Genomic DNA, 16,839 nt, shown 5'->3' with positions numbered 1-16,839 from the left:
GATTAAATGATTAGGTTATTTACAATTAAAATATAAATCACATCAATTTAAAATTAATTTTAATTAAAATTATTTTATAAAATTAATTTCTATTCTATTATACCTTATTTCTTACTTATTTTTCTTTTCTTTCCTCACAAACAAACAGATACTTTAATGAGGAAATATTTAAAATCAAGGACAAGGGTATCATTTACACTGAGGTTCCAACATTGTGAAGTTTTAAGACTGATGTCTGCGTTGGAGGTAGGTGGAATATAGTACTAGTTGCTGATGATACTTTGCCCTCAGAGTTGTTTGGTGAATGGATGCTGTTGCTGAGTTCGCTTAGCCTCCGGTTGTTGTTGGTAGTTGGTGAGCTACTTTCATATTACTGTGTTTGCTGTTCGTTATACATGCGGCATAATAGCCAAAATTATTATTTAGAAAGATTGAGTGAGTGAAAATAAAATAATAAGGATAACAGGGAAGAGGAAAAGAGGACTAAGAGTAAATATCGTAATTGATTTCCGTGAAATAATTAGTTTTATAACTTTAGATATCATGAATGTTACTTTATGCAGGCTTCAATATAAATAAATCTAAACTTATGTATGATGATTTAAAATATATAAATAAATTTTATTATATTTAATAAAATTATTTTTAAAATATGCTTTATATAATTTTGCTTTTGTTTAATTCTTGTAATTTGTAATACCAATAAGGACTTTTAAAATGTAGAGAGTATTTGCATTTGAAACATGTTCTCAAATAAATAAAGTCTTTCATCAATTAGTCTAAAAGATATTTTAGGAAATAAAAATCATTTTTAAAATGAGATTGAAAAAATTAATTAAAGTTAATTAGTGTTCTCAATCAAGGTAAATTAATTATATTTTTATGATATTTGATTTCGATGGAAGTAATTAACTATAAAGTATGAAACAAATCCTCTCTTCACCATTAAGGATCTAATGATTTCTTCACAATTATGCCTTACTAATTAATAGTGTTGATTTTTTTATTTATTTCTTAAAACTGTTTGTTTACTTCTCGCGATTTGATTTTTTGCTGCCATCTTTTAAATATTGTGAATGTTGCTTTAATGCACAATGGGCTTTATATATGAAAAAACATGAGAAGAAGTAATTGGAACATCTAATTTTGGCATCTTGCAATAATAATGAATGATCCAAGTGTAAATTAAAATTTTCTTGAATGATTGACAACTATTATTCAGTGAGATTAATTTTTTACCCTTTCATCCAGGAAGTTGAGAAACATTTTTTATCTCTAACTCAAAAAATCATTCTAAATCTTTCTACTAATTTTCTTCCTTATTTGTTTTATGTGGTAACTATATATGTCTTTTATATTTCTAAAATATTAAATGTATTTAATTTTTATTTAATATTTTTTTATAAAGTTGTAGAAAGATTTGTAGAAAGAAATAATATTACTCTTTAGGAACTTAAAACCAAATTATCTTGCTAATTACATATGGTCCTTGACTCAACTTTGGCATAGAGCCACAATATATTAAGAGTATTAACCATACACTCTTTAACAATGCCTACAACACTTTTTTTTTCTAACTAGTTAAAATTCACGCGAGTAATATTATTTTCGAAATGGAATTATCAACAGTAGAATGGAACCCACACGAATTTAATTAATAAGCAGGGGTATTGGAGAGAGGAACCTATATTTTCAAATGTTAAATTTTCAAGTGATTCTGTCATGTTAAATTTGTAGATCGAGTCACATTAAAATTACTATACATTTAAAAAGAGAGAAACTGATCCAAAATTTTAATATGATATGATGATGTGAAAATTCCCACCACACCAAAGAAAAGCTTTAAAGCTATCATATACAATTACTAGACTGATCGACCATATTTCCACACATACTATCCACCATATGCCCTCACATACAATTACTAGACTGATCCAAAACTCACCATATTATTGTGTTGTATGACACGTTCATCAGTGATACAATTCTTGATTTCATTTGTCAACCTAATAGCTCATCTTACTGCCACAGAAAGAAAGAAAAAAAAAGCCAAACTCGACATTTTCCTGAAGTACAATTACATAATACACAGTTGAGAGAACAAGAAGCGTGTATAACTACAAACTATATGATGGACTCTATAAAGTAATAAGAGCATCATATGGTAGATTACGACAATAATATGTATATATATATACCTTGTAGGGGGGAATCAAGCATGTACAGGTATGGAGGAGCTCATTGATACACAGCCTTTTATGCGTTCAATAATAACATTTCTGCTGACTAGGCCTGATGAATGATGATGACTCAGTGCTAGGCCCTCTTTCACACACTCATCGTACTTCTCCAAAGTAGACACAATATCACTGAAATCTGGCCGTTTCGAGGGGTTTGCTGACCAGCATCGCTTTATCAGACGTGCTAGTGCTGGTTGACAACTAGCTGGCAGAGGAGGCCTTTCATTCTGATCAACAATAATTCAATCAGTTTTTAAATTAAATTACTTACTTATGACAGCATTAAGCCTTTTCATTATGCATGCTTATGACTTAAAAAGTATTACAAGGTACACAAAGATTTCAAGTAGTGTAAGGAGTTCAGCAAATCCCAGGGTTTATTTTTAGAGTTAACAATTACTTCTGTCCTCAAAGTTATTGGATGTTATCACACTAGTCTCTCAGTTAAAGAAAATCCTATAAAAGTATTCGTTTCTAACATTAGTATAATACTTAGTATGTGTGAATTAATATGTTTAAGGATCAATAGGAGATATAAAATTGATTGAATAGTAAAAAAGAAAAAGAAAAAAAAAGTTGTGAATTTGATTTTTTTTATAATAAAAAATTAACAAACTAATAATTAATATTTATCAATAAAAAAATAAAAAATGATAGGATTTAGATGAAACAAATTATTATTTGAGAGATTTATTTGACATTTTTCTAATAACGCCCCACAATTTTAGAGAAAAATGCTGTTTATTCCTTCTTTTTATGGGGTTAAGGGGATGTGTGTGCCTCGTGGGAAAGCACTAATCGAGATAACACCATAGCGGCTAGCCTTTTATGCATAGTCCAAGGACTACTTTTGACAAATGTGTGCACCAAAATGTCACAAATGTTACTATGTTAGCGTCATACATTTTTTTTTTATCAGGTTGAGCGACATTAAGGGATGCTTGTTGGGACTAGGGAGGGAAAACATGCATCCAAAGGCCCATGCATCGGTGCTTCCCATTATTAGGACTAGAAGACACATGCACCGACTATTACACTTTTCAACAAAAAAGTTGAAGAGTCTTGATTAAAATAATCCATGATCATTGCTCATGTTAGGTTCTGCTTCTGCACATGTAACCCAATACCTACCTCACATGGTTCAAGTAATTCAAGATTTCCATTACGGGAATTCGGGGATTGCTACCATGATGTCAGGTTTTAAATCTCAAACAACAGGTGAGATGCAACATGAACTAGTAGAGTCATTTATTAGTTGTGTTTGTGTAGTTTAATTACACTGACTAGTGACTACTGATAACTATCTATGTATGGAAATAAAGATTAGTGGACACACATTTTATGCTATATGTATTCTGAGCTGAGGTACGTAGTTTGCTTTGTCTGAAGAAAGATTGTATTATATAAGGAAGTGCTATGGCCAAGTAAACCATGATAAACTGATAGTGACACTGAAATTATCATGAGAAAAACTATTTGTAGTTACAATATATAATTAGTGGTTACTCCATGCCGTGTCTTTTGGATTCGTCCTCACCTTTAGGAGTGACACTGAAATGTTTTGTCCTCACATGATTATAATTCTCTGCAAAGCAGAACTCCCTGAATAAAGATATTTTGGCACTGAAACTATGGTATTGATCCATTCAGTCACATATACTACTAAAATGGAAGTGAATGGGTAAAATGGCAAAAGATACTCATAAGCCTCATGAATGTGGATGCACCTAGATGAGGCATCAGCACCTAGATGATCAGGATTCTCCAATTAGCTCTGCCTTAGAGACGATTCTCTAAGAGGTCAATTAGAGGATTGATAAAAGTTTTGAAAATTGTTTTTGTTGTACATGTATTTGTTGTATAAGGTTTTAAAAGATTGGGTAATGGGAGAGATCCAGGTCAAACTTCCTGTTTGGATATGCTATTCATAGATATTTCTGTTACTAGAGTAACTATAGCTACTATTTCTTTTAATACTAAAAGGGACAACCCGCATAGCTACTGTGTTTTGATCCTTTTTGCATCTAATCACACCAGATGCATATAAAAATTAAATGTCAGAGATATCACATTTCTTCGCAGTCCCATTAGGGGGAACAAATAATGTGTAAAGGACAATTTCCTTCATCCTTATTTAGCAGTCAAACTCTTTCAAGGCAGAAATTCCCATATTATTGGGTATAATTCTGATTAAAAAGAACTTGTCCGACCAATCATTGAGTATAATACCGACCCAAAGAACTTGCCGGACCAATCATCTTTCAGACAATGCCACATCTGATTTCAATTTTGAATTATTATTTTTATATAAAGTTCATTTTAAAACCAATTTTAAACCAATTCTGAAATAAATTCTGATTCAAAAACTAGTTTTAAAACCTATTTTAAATTAAAATTTGATTTTAAATCCAGTTTTGAATCAAATCCAATTTTGTTAATCAGCCAATTTGAAACTGATTTGGTAAAAAACTCTACTAGTATTGGAAAAAAAGATAGTTTGATTTTAAAATCCAGTTTGGTTTCAAATAGGATCTGATTTGGTTTTGTGAAACCCAACCATGCACATCCCGAAGTCCAAAAACTATGTCATGTGTCAAATTAGACAAAAAATATAGTTAGTTTATCATTAGGCCAACTAAGGCGTTAGTGTACCATGAAGGAATTTTGTAGAGCAGACAAGAATAAGTCCAAAAGGGATTACAGAAAAACATTCAATCAATAAAACTATCAGAATTGCCAAGCAGAGAAGTGATGCAATCGTTTAACTAAAAGAAATTAACAAAATAAAGAAGACATCATTTAGAGTTCAGGCATAGCCATGTTACCTTCTCAGCCACAGCAAAAGCAGCTTGCACTGGTGTCATTCCTTGGAAGGGAAGTAGAGCAGTTGTGAGCTCCCAAAGCACAATACCAAAACTGTACACGTCAACTTTGCGAGTATAAGGTTTTTCCTTAACCATCTCCGGTGCCATCCAACGATATGTTCCAGAGTTCCCTTTGCTTTTCCGGCATCGTGTTTCAAGACAAGATGTACCAAAATCCGCCACCTTAACCCTCATGTCATCATCGAGAAGCAAATTGCTTGACTTGAGGTCTCTGTGAATCACACCTTGTGAATGAAGGTACTCCATGCCCCTTGATATATCTAGAGCTAACCTTAGTATTGTTTCCGTTGAGAGTGAGTACGGCTCTTTCTTGTTTAGATACATCCTCAGAGTCCCTTGTGACATGTATTCTGTTATGATACAGTACACGGGCGGTTTTTTACATGCTGCAATAAACTGTAAATTAAGGGTCATTTAAGCTTATGCATCCATTAGTAGAGGCATTTCAGAAACCTCTGCAGCTAAAGGTTACAATATCAATTACCACACATGAATGAATGTTAGACTTTTCTTAAAATTTGGTTTAGATGTAATTCAACCTTAATATGCAGTTGGTCCTATAATGGATGGCCCAACAGGCCCAGACCAATAACAACTACTAAGATACACTTTATCATATTATAATATAAATCTAATTCAATCTCAAAAGTTAATTCATAAGAAAAAAATTATCCTCCATTGATATAAACTTTAAAAATATGAAATTTCCATTGTGGTTGTTGACATTCAAAACTAGGGAATTACTTTGTGGCAAAGGCCAAATCAAATTTGTCTAATACTCAAAATAGGATACCTCATGGTCTTTCCAGAACGCCAAGTACAAAAATAAATCATTTAGTCCATTTACCTCCTGCTTTCTATTTTCAATCTCTAATTAGAGATGCTATGGGGTTATCTTTGCCTCGTTTAGTTTGTGTGTAATTTGTTTTTTCGGGACTCTGCCCCACCTCAACATAAAAAAAAAAAAAAAAAGAAGATAAATCACTGCAGTACTCATCCAAAAATGACAAAATAATAAGAAAGATAGAAAACTCAATCTTTGGAAGCAATTAGGTGTATTGTATATGTTATTGAGCCAACCTACTTATTTAAATTCCTCTTTTTTATGTCTTTTAAACTATTACTAAGATAAACAAGACCTTAGTCGTTCGTTTATAAAATTTATCATTTTCTTTCCCTAAAGTGGCAAGTAGCAGTGCCTCTTTATGGGAAAAATCAAAACTATGTACAGTATATAAATTAACTCGCAAACTTTGCTCTTTTCTTGCTTACTCCTCCAAGTTTCAGATCCACATAGACAAAACCCCCTAAATGATAACCAAACAAACTACCATTAGGACAAGTAGATTAACCGAACCTGCACTATGTTGTGATGAATGAGACGTGAAAGCAAAGCCACTTCAAAGTTAAATTGCTCCTCTAGTAAGGCCTTTTTCTCCTCATCCTGGGATGGAATCTTCACCATTTTCACAGCAACAGCTCTCTGCTTGTAGATTCCACGGTAAATTCGGCTGTGAGCTCCAGAAGCAAACTTGCTACCTATAAAAAGCTGAGACAGGTCTGCAGCCCATTCCTCTTTTTCTCCCTCCTGGTCCTCCTTTGAAGTCTCCCATGTCTCCATTGAGTCGAATATCAATGACCACGATTCCATGCTATCAAATCTCTTCCTTTCTACGTTCTCCGCGTCACTCTCCAACTGGGTCTTGGAGGAAGATGAAGGGTCTGGTAAAGCTTTACTCTTAGACATCCTTAGCCTAAGCCCGTGGAAACATGACCCCGCCATTGAACCTAGAAAACAAGTTTGTGATTGTGAAACCTTTGCACTTTGCTATGATGTGATGCTTTTCAAAACATACAGTCATAGGAAACTTTCATCATGAGAGTTGATTTTGAAACATGAGCTCCAACTAAGAATGAAGAGTGTTTGTGGGTTTTCATTAAACCATCTTGATGAGTATGTATATTCAATCAAGACCCTTTGAAAGTCATTCTTACTTAACTAGGCCACGGTTTACTTCATTTCAAACTATGATAACTTCGTATCTAGGGGTCTAGTTCGATTGATTGAGCAGTAAATTGTTGTAAACTCTCAGAATACTTGTTTTTTATTCTTACCAATAATATAAAATAAAATAAAAACTATGATAACTTGGTGTATCAAAGTTGTGAATTGTGATGGATAAAAATAAAAATTCTCAACAGCATTTAACTGTCAAGCAGAAACAACAGAGAAGCATGTTGGGATTTCATTGCTTGTAGCCAAATGCTAAGGGGTGTAATGAAAAATTGAAAATGAAATTGCTAGCATTTGAAAGAAGAAGAAGGATTTTTTTCACGGTTTTTCCTAGTAAGATTAGGTTGTTTAGCGGCATAAAGAAGAATTCAGAGGCAGAAAAGTTTCAAGGGTGTCTCGTGAATGCTAACTTGTTTAAAAAAGAGAATTAGTTATAGCGAGCGAGAGAGAGAGACTTTTTTGGGTCAATTTATAATTGAGAGCTTCCTTGATTATGGCAATATATCATGAATGCAATGCATTCTAAGTGGCCACAATGAAAAGAGAGAGAGACTTTTGCAGTCTTCTCATACTTTGGATATATCCCTATCCTTGTTGGGCCCCGAAAAGTTCCAAGAGTACAAGTGACATGTAACTTAACAAAAGAAAAAACACATTAGACAAGTGCCAACCGCCAAGAGATTGACCTATAATTTGATACTACGAAACAAAGTCATTCTATGAATTACTGTTTTTCCTTCTTCTGTGGAGAAAATGAAACAACACTTTGCTGAGAGTGAGGTAACATGCAGTACCTCATTCCATATAGCACTTGACTGAGGAGAACAAGATGTTCTTTAAGCATTTTAATTTCGGAATTCGGATGTTGAAGGCTTGCACTTGAAGCATTGGTCACCAATTTTGCAGAGCAGTGATTCCAAGCGCGGAATCAGATCTTTAAAAGAAATAATTCTTTTTAAAAAAAAAAAAAAAGCCAAGTTTTGTGGAATCTGATTGAACTATTCAAGGTATAGGAATTAGGAAGGTTTGTTTAGTTTGACAAATGTTTTTTTAATATTATTTTTATAAATAATTGTAAAAATGATTTTTTAAAGGCAAAGTATATATTTCTATTAATTCTAAAATGATAGTACTTTATTATTGTAATGTTTTCTGATTTTAAATATTTATATAGAAATCAATGAAAATAAAGATAATCATATTTTGATTACTTTTTGTACAAAATTTTGAAAATAGAAATTAAGTGAAAATAAGATGATGTTTTGTAATAAATATATTTAATTCTTAATTCATATTATAATTATTGAAACTGAACTAGATTAGTTGGTTCAATTGAACCCAGAATTCATCAAGTCGCTGGTTAAGATAATCCAAAAAAAAAATGGTGAAGTAGATAACTAATCAAGAACAAAATCAAATTGGTAAAAACCAATAAGAGTGAGCATCAACGTAAAAAAAATAAAATTAAAATGGTCATTTTAAAAAAACCTTTTGTCTTTTTTTTGTTACTTTTTTTTAAAAAAATATTCTAAAATGTTTTTGAATAAATAAAGGTTCATGCATAATATCTTTAGAGATTGTTATTATTCAACTCTTCATTATGATTTATTTTTTTTGTCTTATAAGACATGGGATATGATCCTTTTACAATAACTTAAAATTTTATCTAACTTATTTTTTTAAAATTATATATATATTAAAACTGATTTGACCGTGAATGAATGAAGAATAATTGTTTTCACTTCCTTTAAAGTCAGATCAATTTTTTGAAAACATTATTTTTTATTAATTTTCTTACTCATTAAATAAAAAATCTTAAATGTTTTTTTACATTTATTTCCTTTTTAATACTTTGTAAAATATTAAGATAAAATAATTATAAGGAAATTTAACTCGATTGATCAAGCATTATGTATAAATTATTATATATTATCTCATACTTGAGTTTGATGTCTATGAATAACAAAAAAACCAACAACATAATTAATTTTATTGCCGTAAGTCTAAGATCTTCTCAGTGTGTGTTGCATTTGAGCATCACTCTTGTCTCTTAGCCAATAAATCCTTCCATTGATTTTCTTTCCTGAGGTTGTGATGAAAGGTCACATTTGATGGAAGAAATTAAGACGATTAATTAAAATATATTACGACAAAAGATCATATTATTCCATTATAAATGTTTATAAAAATAGAAAATAAGATCGAAATAGCTTTTAAAAAAAAAGGTTTGGGGGAAAAATTGAAAATGTGGAAACAAATTAAGTTGAAAGAAGAGGGAGGGAGACATAATACTGAGGTCCCAAAGCATCTAAAACCATTCAATATTTCCTTCCAGGTCACGCAACATGGCCCGCAAACTGTTAGGTGTCCATATACTGCTTAAAATGCTGTGGTGTGGCCTTATCGCATGCAACATGTATTTGAGCTGCGCACTCTTTTTTGGCAATTCTTTTTGTACAATCATTTATACAAGAGATTTTACAGTTAAAAGATAAATAAGAAAAAAAGTATGAAATTTAATCATTAATACAATCATAGAGATAAAATAATAAAATGCTATATAAATGTTGTTGTAATAATAACTTTACTTTATATCTTTCTCTCTTTAATTTTATAATAACAATATGGGTTATGCACAGACAAATTTTATCATGATGAGTTTATTAATTTTTACAATCATTATTTATAAGTTATATCAACAATAATAATATAAAACTGTTTTATAAAATAAGTGCAAATGACTATTAAATTCTTAAGTTTTCTTTCTCTTTCAGACGTTCAAATATTTATCCAAAAAAAATTCTTCCCTTTCACTTCTCATTGTTTTTTTTTTTCGTTCCTATTTTTTGGGTGATGAATTATTTTGTCTCCCTTTCCTCTCCACAGACGTTCTTATTCCAAGAAAATAAATTTTATCACCTTTAGTTAATATAATATGCATGCACAAGAATTTGTTTCATGATGACTTCAGAAATCTTCTGTTACCCCCCACTAACTGCTCAAAATTTTCTGAGTTATTTTTTGTCGTAAATGTTTCAGAGCTGGTCGTGCACTATTACGTGCATTATTATAGGAAGCTAGGTTCATAAGTGTTTAAACTGGGACACAAGTAGCGCGTATGTTTTACTCCCATATTCTTTAATTTCAAATATCACAGTCACTACACCGAAAAAGATTGGTATCAGCCAGAATAATATGTCGTGAAGACAACAAGTCTTCATAAAAGTTAAAGAAAAAGGAGAGAAAAAATGTTTAATAATTGAGGATTATGTTTAGCAAATTTTTTCCCTTAAGAGTGTCAACTGTCAAGGCAAAGAAAGGGATCAAGTTTTTTTTTTTTCTCTCATTGTACAAGTCACAACAATCCAAAAAAGTCACTCACAAAGTTATTTCACAAACAACAAAATTTACCATATCATCTAACTTGTCGACTAGATACTAATTCAAATTCACGTTCTAACAGACCCCAATAAAGTCTCACGTACGTACACATTAGTATATTGAAAAACTGAACAATAATCAAGCAAGAAAAGTAAACATAGATAATCAATAGTAGTTTTCAAGTATGAGTCATGGTAGCTACTAAAGAGAGGTTCTCACTCTGGATGGAGGGTCACGTGGCTTTAGGTTTCTAGAGTTGTCCACAACCTTTCATTTACATGCTGTCATTGCAGACATCATGGCGCTAACTCGAAGGCACTGTCCGCCAATACTTCTCATGTTCTAAGAGAAGCCACCTTTCTTCCCTCAGCTGTCTTTTGAGAACCACAGGCACTACTGGCTAGTGATGAGACTTTGCATCTCTGGATGCCCCTGTTGGGTCTTCATCACCTGCTGCTCAGGTACCGTGTTCCTCCCTTAGGGGGTGTTTACCCCTCTTAATTTCCTTTCTTTTCTTTTCCATGTAACCACAAAGGGAGACACCTCAGTTATTGTATCAACTTTCAAATGAATTCCTATGACATCACCAGTTCATTCTACACTTTTAAAGAGGACTTTATATTAGGACCTAATTATCTGATTTGTTAAGATTAAAAAAAGTTATTAACTTAGTTGATAATAATACATTTTTCTTTAAAAACATAAAAATAATTAAACAATAAATATTACGAATTAGATTTTATCCAAAGGAATAAATATCATTTTAAGTTTAATTTTTTATAAATAAGAATCGAGTATTGTTTTCTGATTAAAATTAAATATTTTCAGTTACTTTTGAATTTAGGCTTCAAATACAGACTGCATAGTGGGCCCAAGGTTGGACGGTTCATTTCCAACTTGTGTAAGGTTCTAGATGATTCGTCGAGTGGAGAAGTTAGCTCAGGGATAATGGCTCCCAGTGGCTGAAGTGGTAACACTTATATAGATTTAGATTTTTTGTTGGGGCTTTGCCCTTCCATTTTAAAAAAAAAAAACCTATATATATTTTTTCAATTTTTAGGTGTTCAATGGATTATTTTTTTAAGGTCATTTTTATTATGTTTATGATTATTTTTAATTTGAATATTACTTAAATTTTATACTTTACACTCATCTAGTAAGATAAATGTCACATCTTAAAACAATCAAAATTATATTTTGAAATTGAAAATGATCATTATTTCAAAATAATCATTGACTTATTTTAAAAATATATATAAAAAAATTGAATTTTTAAAAAGATAATGAGTCAAACATAATATAACTAAAAGTATAATTTAACTCTTTCATTAATTATAATAACGTAAAATACACATTAGTTATTTTAATAGTTACACAATTAAACAACAAAGTTAAAATTATACAATTAACTATAAATAAAAATTAATTATTTTAATATTTAGTTAATTTGAATTAAAATAATAATTAAAAAATAAATTTAAAAGCATATATTTATATAATAATGATAATGTTGGTGACAACAATAAAATGATGGGACAAGATATTACAATTAAGCTAGCTAAATTTTCTTAATAAAGAAAATTAATTCAAATAGCTTTTGATTTTCAATGCTATCGGAACTCAAATGACTTTTACATTTTATTAACAATATTAAATTAATAACTTAAAAAATCAATTTGAAAAAAATATGTGGACGCAACATTAGTTATATTAAAAGATATATAGAATTAAAAATAATCGCAACAAATAGAGAATAAGGGTGTTACCAAATATGGGGATGAAGCGGGCATTGGTTATGGTATGTGTCTTGAAGACAACAAGGGTGAGTTTTGCCAAAGCCTTAATAGATTGGAAGTCCGCGAGTATTCCAGTTAGAGGAGGGGAGTGGATGCAATACAAACTTCTTATATTGATCTTTCCAAATTCAGTCTCATCATATCTCAGTGAGTTTAGAATCTAATTTTCAAGTTAGTTCTATTAAAAGATAGATCAATCTAGTGACCCATGCTTTAGCAGGGCGTCTAGCAACTATGCATGTCTTACTAATTTCAGTGTTATTCCTGAATATATTACTGCAAACATTAACAGTGAGATGAGTTAAGTTGTTAGCTGTATAAAAAATGGTGTTACCAAATATACAATTAAAATCATCATAAATATGCTTAAATATGTTTTTTTAGAGAGAGAGTCTTAAATATGTTTTAGTTCTTACATTTGAGCAGTTTTTTTTTTTTTTTTTTGCTTTAGTCCCCGTGTACCTTTATTTAACAGATTCTCTCATTTTCTAAAGTTAGGTTAATTGACTTTCGGCTTTTAAATTTTGCAAAAAGGGTTCGTGTACACAATGACTATGTGACAATTTTTTTATGGGGAAGACTGTGTCGTTGATACAAAAAAAAAAAAAAAAAAAGACTGTGTAAAGGGCCAAATTCCTAATAATACAACAGAAGCCCAAAGTTAATCACAACAGCCCAAACAAACAGAAGCCTAAACGAATTGTAAAGTGGGAAAATAAAAACGAGACTTAAGTATAATTTTGGTCTCTTTTTTTTTAATATGGAACTTGTTTCTCTATTTCAAAATAAAAATATTTATTCTTTCTATTTTAAAAATTCATAATTTTTGTCTCCTATTTTAAAATAAATACATTTAATTTTCAAATTTTTAAAAATTTATAATTTTAATTCTCATATTTTAAATTTTTTTCTCCAATCTTTAATTTTCTATTTTTTTATTTTATTTTTTACATTGTACTTAATTAAACTATTTTTTCACACTATCTTATAGATATATTAATTCTAAGGTTCAATTGAATCAATATAAAAGAAATAAAATATACGTAAAATTAAAAATTAGATTAAAATATATTTTTTTTTAAATAAAAGGATTAAAATATTTTTATTTTAAAATAAGAGATTAAATATTTTTATTTTAAAATAAAAAACTTAAATTATTACGGATTAAATTAGATAAGAGAACCAAAATTATATTTAACCAAAAAAACAAACTTATAAAATAAGGTTCTTTTAAAAAATGAGAATGCGTAAAGCAATAAAGCAGATGCTCCACAATAACAGAGAGATCGGGTACAAATAATTGTGGGATCACTGGCTATTTTGTGTTACTTTGTTTTATTGGCACAAATAAAATTCATTTTTTCTTGCTTCCCCATTTTCCTCTTGCAACTTCAATTTTTCTCTTTTTATTCCTTTCGTCCTTTTTTTCTCATATCTTTCCTTGCCATTATTTTTTTATCACAAAATTTGACTTCTTCGTTTGGCTTCATGCATAGACCTACTGCAACTTCTTCCCTTCTTGTGTTCAAATCTTTTGGTCTTTCTATTTATTTGTTGCCCCCCCTCTTCCCTCTTTGAGCTTGATTTTGTTTGGCATCATACTAGCTTGCTTTTGTGTGATCACTGCCTATTCACTTACTGGTCTCTTATTACAACTTACAAGTTTACAACTAGTCTTCAATCAATTAAGAAATGATTTAAAATTGTGTTCCAAAATAAAATAAAAATATTACTATTTCAGTAAGGGTCTGAGTCGCTACCCATCATGTTTTGGGGCGATTTTTTCTATAATCTTGGCACCATTTTACGAGTTTCTAGATTCTGGTCAATAAATGACATATAGATGATTAAATTTAAACCATTTTCAAGGGAAAAAAATAAGCCTAAATAATGGACCAAAAGTGGTGCCAAAATCTGAAAACGAAAATGGTTTCCAAAATGAGTTTAGACACCCATCACTAAACAATGCGATTTTATGCTAAAATTATTCTTTTAATGGGAAAACCACTGAGATCTCATATTCTAATGTTTTGGAATTAATTAAGACAAGTTTGATGAAGAAACCATGGTTAATAAGAATCAAAATGCAACAAATTCCAAAAACTGATTTTGTCCATCATAAAGGTACTTTGTTTTTACCATTTTCCCATGGTTTTCAACATGGTTTTGATCATGAAAATCATTGGGTCTGAAGGGTATGAATATTTGGAAACATTATAATGAATCTCATGATGAAAAACTTGAAAAATAAGAATTTAACAAAAATATATATGCTCTCAATAAAGAAGCGTATTATTATTTTTTTATTGTTCGGAGGATTATTCGTATCCATAACCTTTATTCATCCGCTTAACCTTTATATATATATATATATATGCTCTCAATAAATTTCAAACACTTGTTACTGCAGGTAACATAACAATGTCACACGCTCATAATTATACAGGGAGTTAGTCACCATTTACCTATAACTCAATAACAAATAATAATATTTTAGGTTGGTTACATTATTCCAGTAGAAAAAAAGTTGGTTGAATTATTATGATCAACATTTTTTTTATGAAATGGATATTTTTGAGTCGTGGCATTTTTTGTCAAAAAAAAAAGTAGTGGCATTTTTAAGTACGTTTCGCATAAAAAGGAACGGTCAATTTGTCAAGATTGGCAGTGACACATGGCAAACAAGAAGATCTTTGTCATTAAAAAGAAATTATAAAATCGAAATTATTAGGGACCCTCACTGGCCAGTGATCAAAGCTTATCATGGCAGAGTAACCCAATGTAAAGTAAAGATAATGCCACGCAGAGACTGGACCAATAGGGTCAATTAACTTAGTTCATATATTTATTGATGTTTACATAAAGTAACTTAAAATTCAATCATTTGAAAAAGTAGTTTGAATCTACAACTATAGCAAAAAAAAAAAATGTATGAAGTAATCTCCACAAGAATTTGCCAGTCAATTAGGTTTATTATTCGTTCTTCACTACTCTTGTTAAGCGTCTTGAACATTTAGAATTATTTTTATTCTCAACGCTCTTTTGGTGAAGTTTTGTTTCATATAGAATATTGCGTAATTCAGCTTATTGAAATAAAAGAAATAAGAGATAGAAGAAACAACTAATATTGTATATACAACATCGTATACTAACATATCGTAAACTAATATGCTACGTAGGCACATTTCATGATGATACTCAAAATCCTTTTGAATACTTATATAAAACTTAATATAGGATTGAGACGTGTGATGCCAAAGATTCGGGGTACGTGTGATTAGCTTAAGAAAGCAAAAGATCACCTACCTTCCTTATTGTGCATGAGATCAAAAAGTGATTGGATATTAAAATATTCAAAAGCTATTTCAAATGGGAACTTTACACATCTCTATTTCTGTTCAAATGACTAATGACAAGCTTAAATGGATGGTGTATCCTTATTTGAATCCAACATCCATTACACACAACAAAAGGCAAAAACTTAAGTAGGGTAATAAAAACGCAGCATGAGGTTAATATGGTATAAACGAAGTAAAATAATTTTTTTGGTGCGGAATGAGTGCGTTTAGATAGAAAATTTTAACTAAAAAAAGTAATTTTTCAGATAATTTAAATTTATGTAATTTAAAATTTATTGTTTGGATTTTTTTCATGAAAAATTTAAATTTTTGGAATTTTAAAATAGAATTTTAAACAATTAAAAATGTGAAATTTCAATTTTCTTCTAAAAGATGAAAAATTGAAATTTTCTTCTTTATATAATATTCCAAAACGTTCGCGTATTTCTTTTATAACATTCATCTTCTTTTCCACCTGAAAAGTTCCTGAAATCTCGTTCTCGAACTTGCGACTCTTCCCTCACGTTGATGATCCTCTTATTCAAGAAATACCGTTTGAGCTCGTGGAGCATTGATCGAGTGTGGAGGTAGGGGGACACATAGAACTACATCTGTTAGTTAGGGGAGCAGTCGCCACTATCCATCACGCGGCGGAGGTGTTCACCGACGCAGAGGGCCTGAGTCATACCTTGTGCCGTTAACTGTATAGTCGGGTGTGATGGGGTACATCGTCGTGTCCCATTTCCTGTGCGACTTCTTATGCTGCATCAGTGTTCTTCTCTTTGGAAGCACAAACCAACCATATTTTCTCTTTTCTTTGCCTTCATTTTCTTTCATCCTCACAATTTTAATTTTTTTTTATTCAAACACAAAATTTTGAAAATAAAAGAATTCTAATTGAAGTATTTAAAATTTCTCAGAATTTTAAATTTCCTTATCTAAACACACTCTAAAAGAATGTGAGAATGGAAGCGATACTTGTGAAATTCGGTTTGATCGTTGACTCAGTCAAGTTCAAGGTAGTGGGTCAGTGTGTCAGTAGTCTAACTGGTGAGTCAGTAATTGGTCCGGTTTGACCCGATATATATTAAAAATTTAAAATTATATATGTACCTATTATATATAAGTATATAATTAACATTATTTGAGTAAGAAAAGTTCATTCATATTTCAAAATCCAAAATA

The 16,839-nt window shown here is 30.5% G+C and overlaps 1 protein-coding gene across 1 annotated transcript; it reads right to left on the bottom strand.

Moving 5' to 3' along the window:
* Window positions 1-1,925: 1,925 nt before the first annotated feature.
* LOC114387598 (serine/threonine/tyrosine-protein kinase HT1-like) lies at window positions 1,926-7,578 on the bottom strand. Its single transcript, XM_028347798.1, has 3 exons — window positions 6,483-7,578; window positions 5,066-5,521; window positions 1,926-2,467 (listed from the first exon to the last, which is right to left on the bottom strand). The coding sequence occupies exons 1-3, from the start codon at window positions 6,906-6,908 to the stop codon at window positions 2,213-2,215; spliced, it is 1,137 nt and encodes a 378-aa protein (XP_028203599.1). The 5' UTR covers window positions 6,909-7,578; the 3' UTR covers window positions 1,926-2,212.
* Between the last annotated feature and the right edge of the window lie 9,261 nt (window positions 7,579-16,839).

This window comes from Glycine soja, chromosome 15 (assembly GCF_004193775.1).
Source record: "Glycine soja cultivar W05 chromosome 15, ASM419377v2, whole genome shotgun sequence".
NCBI lineage: Eukaryota > Viridiplantae > Streptophyta > Magnoliopsida > Fabales > Fabaceae > Glycine > Glycine soja.
The sequence above is the reverse complement of the archived record's forward strand: the minus strand, read 5'-3'. Positions and strand labels throughout refer to the sequence as shown.